Source organism: Papilio xuthus, unplaced genomic scaffold (assembly GCF_000836235.2).
Source record: "Papilio xuthus unplaced genomic scaffold, Pxut_1.1 DF828952.1, whole genome shotgun sequence".
In the NCBI taxonomy this organism is placed as follows: domain Eukaryota; kingdom Metazoa; phylum Arthropoda; class Insecta; order Lepidoptera; family Papilionidae; genus Papilio; species Papilio xuthus.
The window spans coordinates 67,448-72,209 of NW_013529697.1; the positions used below are offsets into that span (position 1 = coordinate 67,448).

A 4,762-nucleotide genomic window follows, 5' to 3' on the forward strand; every position below is an offset into this window, starting at 1 on the left:
CGTTGGCGGGTGTGGCGGGTGTGGCGGGGGCGGCGGGTGTGGAGGGAGTGTCCTCCTCCTCCTCGGAGGAACTGTCGTCACTGCTGTCAAATGTATCCACTGAAACGTGTTAATGTTTTTCACACTATGTATGTATGCTGTTTTAAAATTTACTGAGGTTAAAATTGTTACCAGATGTGCGACGGCGCCTGCCGGCAGGTGGGACGACGGGTTGGGCGCCGGACAGGGCGCCGGGTTGGGCGCCGGGTTGGGCGCCGGGTTGGGCGCCAGGCAGGGCGGCGTCGTCCGTGCGGGCCGCGCTCGCTGGAAATTGAGTAGTACATAAAATTTAAATAGCAGTGAGCGTAAACTGGAAACAGTTCGAGCGTTCACCGCCCGATATTTTTTCAATCCTTTATAACTTTCGTAGACACTCCTAGGTGTGCCCACTTTATGTAAAAAAATATAAGTAAAAATAATAAAGGTTTGAGTAGTGGCTACCGTGTTCCGGGGACGGTGCCGTGGTCTCGGCGGGTGGCGCGGCGGCTGGCGCGGCGTAGGGGCGCATGAGGCGGGCGCAGCGCGGCCAGCGACGCGCCAGCACCAGGGCCGCGAACGCGACGTAGAAGGCCAGGAAGAGCGCCGCCGTGACAGCGATGGCCGTCGCGTACTGCGCCCGCGTCAGCGCCGCCTGCCCGCGTGCACACAACACGACTACTACTACACTACACGGCTACCGGCTACCGGATACTCGCATACCTTGCACACTTTCTATGTACAAAGTATTCATAAATAGCTACAAAGATAATGTAATAATAGAATAAGTCGAAATCATCGGTTCGTTTAGTGCGCTTGTGACATTGAATTTTATGAAAAACATCTCGGAAAAATAAAAAAACGAATACCTCAATGGTGATGGTGAAATCCTTCGTCCTGGCGGTCGAGGGCGCGGCGTGCGACTCGGCGCCCAGCACGGCGCCCGCCCACAGCCAGTCGGCGGGCTCGGTCTCCGCGCCGCCGCACGCCGTCTGCGTCGGCTGCACGAGCACCACCACCACGAACCCCCGCGGGAACTGCCGCCGCTGCAACATCCACCATTGCTCACACGTAAATAACCGAAACCATATTATATATATCATAAGACATAGATAGAATATGAAAGGAAGAAAAGTTTACCTTTCGGAGGTAATAATAAAACAAAGTGTAACAAAAGTGAAAATGTTGTGAGGTGGTGTAGGTGTGAGGTGTGGGCGCTCACCGACAGCTGCACGGCGGCGGAGCGCTGCATGGTCATGCGCAGGCCAGTCGCGCCGATGTCCGCCAGCGACTGTGCGATCGGGCACTGCGGTACAAACACACCGTTACCTGGCGCTCCTCGACTCTGTCCGCACACCTCCCCCCCCCTCCCCCCGCACTCACCGAGTACTCCTGCACGGACACGGACACGCACACGTCGTCTTCGGAGCGCAGTTCGAGCCGCACGCTGTGTTGTGCCTCCTCGAACTGATAGTACACCACCTGCGGCGCAGTCTGCACGGACACGTCGCGTTAGCGATATCTGATTGTTATGTGTGTACAGTGAGCGGGGATGTGCACGTTTCATACCAGCGAGGCTGCCAGCGCGACCGGCTCCGAGAAGGGCAGGCGCCAGCGCGGCGGCAGACCCACCTCCACCTGTACGACCAGCTGCGCGCCGCAAGACGACGACACGTGCAGCGAGAGCCCGCGCGCCGCGCCCTCGCCCTCCGCCTCGCCCTCTGCCTCGTCCTCCGCCTCGCCCTCTGCCTCGCCCTCTGCATCGCGACAAGATACGCAATACGCACGGCACTTTGTCGCAAGCGACTTTAATCAGTTACTTGAACTGATTTTAACCCACAGGTATGAATATAAAATACAAATATTTATAAGGGAAAAGAGAATTAAGTGGGAGAAGGCGGCGTACCGGCGATGCCGCAGCTGGAATCGTCGGGCGCGCGCGCCGTGTCCGCGGGGCACAGCGTGCGCTGCAGCCGGAGCGGCGCCGCGCCCGCGCCGCCCGCACCGCCCGCATCGCCCGCACCGCCCACCTCGTACGGCAGCTGCCACGTTGTCACGCCTAGGTTGAAGTATTTGGTATCGTTCCACTGGTATACTTGGTCTCGCAGTATCATAGGAGTAAAGTCCGAGCTTATTGGTTTTTAAAACAATCTCCTAGTTAATAAACATCCTTAATAATATTAAAATTAATTACTATATAAAAACTAATAAAGTCCGGAATCGATAAAGCCGTTTAGGCTCCAGTTTACTGAGTAGTGGTTACCGGCAGGCTGGCGCGCGGTGACCAGCACGGGGTGAGCGGCGTCCCCGCCGGAGCTGGCGACGCGCACCACACCCGGCCGCGCCTCGCCCTCTGCACTCTGACACACACTTGTACATACAATATATCTCCTATTTATGAAATAACCTGGCTGAAGAGAGAGCAGGTTAAGGATCTACTAATATAAATATAATTTGTGTTTTTATACTTAATAATTTTTATAAGGAACTAGCGAACACGGCCCGGCTCGAACCCGTATGGACGTTTACATGACACGTGTGAACGGTTTAGAGAGGTGGAGAGCCGCGCCGTGCAGCCGCAGCGCGAGACCGACTCACCGGAGTCGGCGGGAACTCCAGGATGTACTCGAGCGTGCTGTTTAGCGGCAGCTCGTACTGCTTGTCGTACTGCGCCCTGCAACACCCGCGCCCGCCCTTATCTCCATACATATACATGCATACCATCGCCCTCCACCACTACCTCCCGTTGCTCGTCGAAATCACATAATAGTATTATAGGTAACATAAAACAAACAGCATTCATCCGGAACAGCTGGACCGTTTTTGGCGAGAATGGCCGATGCATATGGGAATGTTATAGGCTACTTAATTCTTTAATCCAGCGCTCACGATGTCGCGGGCGACCGCTAGTTTGGTAAAATATTATTGTTGGAACATGTATTATTTTTCGTTCGATGACTACAGGAGCTCGTCTGTTTGGCAGTTCTCGACTTAACTCAAACTTATCTGTTCCGTTCTGTGTGCTCCGAGCGCAGTCCTCATTAATGTGATAACTTTTTTACCTAAAACATAAATATATGAGACTATCTGTGATGTCGCCGAGGCGCAGTAAGCGCTTAGTTCGTGGCCCGGAGACTTACCTGAGCTGCACGACGGAGACGCCGGTCGCCGCCGCGAGCGTCGCAACCGTCGCCAGCGTCGCCAGCGCCGCACTCGCGCACCGCATCGCCCGCGCGCACATCTTTGCCACTAACAAACTTCTTAAATAACACTTTAATATTTATCCATCGCAATCGTATCACGGAAGGAGCTCGATTCGCCAAACTCACGATCCGAAGGCCGGCGACTCGAAAGCGATAACCTCCGGCCGTTTATTTCATAGTACTGAGTGATTGAGTGATTTTCTGTAAACAAGGAGGAATTCGATCGAGTTTTATCTCGCGTATTAGAGTGAACACCGAGCGAGCGCCCGGCGGCCGCCGCTTATCGCCGCTATCGGGGCTCATCGATAAGCGGCGGGCCCGGCGGCTCGCAGCTGGCCGACCAGCGGTCGCGCGCCCCGAATTCGTCATCGCGCCCGCCCGATACCGATAACGAACTTTGATTCTGGACGTTTCGGACTTATCGCGGCTCGCGGCAGGTTGCATCTACACAGTCGTCGGCTGAACTACTAAACTTGTCCCATTACGATAGTCTTCTATAACCAAATCTGAGAAAAACATCAAACGTTCAGCAGTTTGACCAGAAGTTTGATCGCGCACAGGTCGGTTCGGTGGTATCACACAATATTGTCAAACCGACAACAATTGCAAACCTTTAATGTAATAAATTTCATTTACAACAGTGGCAGAGCTCGCTTTAACATCTTCGCACTAATTGTCCCGGCTCGCCCGGTGAAATACCACGAACATACAGAAGACACGCCTCCAGTGGAAGCTATTCCGCGTTTCGTCTGATGAGTGTGCGTCCCGGAGGCCTAATTTAGTACTCTTTCCCTTCCCACCCCTTTTTTATAAGGAAAGGATGGGAAGTGGAAGTGGACTTTCCGGATGAGAGGATGCATGGAAAGGGAGTATATGTTCTTTCTGTGCATCCTATCCTCCGTCGATTAAAGGTAGGCAACGCATATGCACTTGCGTATGTCTATGGGCAACGGTCACTTCGCTATTTCAGCGATTTCAGGTGGCCGCTCGCTCGTTTGCCATCTTATGATATAAAAAAATACCATATCCACTTATTTATTATCAAATCCCATCGTTTATATATTTAAGGTTATTACACTAAGAGTTATTACTTTCATGGTAATGACTTTTTTAATATGGAATAAAGTATTTGGATATACAGTTTTTGTGAATCCTGGATGTCCATGTTATATGTAGCAATAAGCTAGAGGTAGGAGCGGGAACAAAACAAACATCGACAAGTTGTAGGAAAATAATTTATTGAAAAAAGTTCTGCAGCTGAGGTGAGCTGAGGTGCGGGTGCGAGGAGGTGGTGGTGGAGAGCTTCCTTCTTACAATAAAACGAAACGTAACAAATAGCAAGGACGTCTAGCGACTACTTATTATAACTAGGAGATATAAACATTGAAGTAGAAAACTTATGATATTATAAGAAGTAAATAAATTAATAAAACATTGTGGGCGTGTCTGTCGGAGAGGGAGACGGGAGTGCGGGGCGGGGCGTGTCTGTCGGAGAGGGAGACGGGAGTGCGGGGCGGGGCGTGTCTGTCGGAGAGGGAGACGGG

General features: G+C 52.5%; 2 protein-coding genes across 3 annotated transcripts in view; both read right to left on the reverse strand.

Annotated features, from left to right (window-relative positions):
* LOC106123321 (SID1 transmembrane family member 1) overlaps nucleotides 1-3,879 on the reverse strand; it is a 6,254-nt gene extending 2,375 nt beyond the window's left edge. Inside the window, 11 exon segments of the mRNA XM_082930811.1 lie at nucleotides 38-99; nucleotides 172-303; nucleotides 481-719; nucleotides 721-1,061; nucleotides 1,238-1,321; nucleotides 1,399-1,509; nucleotides 1,585-1,823; nucleotides 1,922-2,074; nucleotides 2,279-2,375; nucleotides 2,614-2,689; nucleotides 3,156-3,879. Of these exon segments, the coding sequence (XP_082786937.1) occupies nucleotides 38-99; nucleotides 172-303; nucleotides 481-719; nucleotides 721-1,061; nucleotides 1,238-1,321; nucleotides 1,399-1,509; nucleotides 1,585-1,823; nucleotides 1,922-2,074; nucleotides 2,279-2,375; nucleotides 2,614-2,689; nucleotides 3,156-3,256 (1,635 nt within the window). The 5' untranslated portion in view covers nucleotides 3,257-3,879.
* Nucleotides 3,880-4,420: 541 nt separating this feature from the next.
* lace (serine palmitoyltransferase long chain base subunit) overlaps nucleotides 4,421-4,762 on the reverse strand; it is a 9,479-nt gene continuing 9,137 nt past the window's right edge. Inside the window, exon 10 of one of the 2 annotated variants that reach the window (XM_013324731.1) lies at nucleotides 4,421-4,762. The gene's annotated coding sequence lies outside the window, so the exon portion shown is untranslated. The other variant, XM_013324724.1, reaches the window with a different exon arrangement.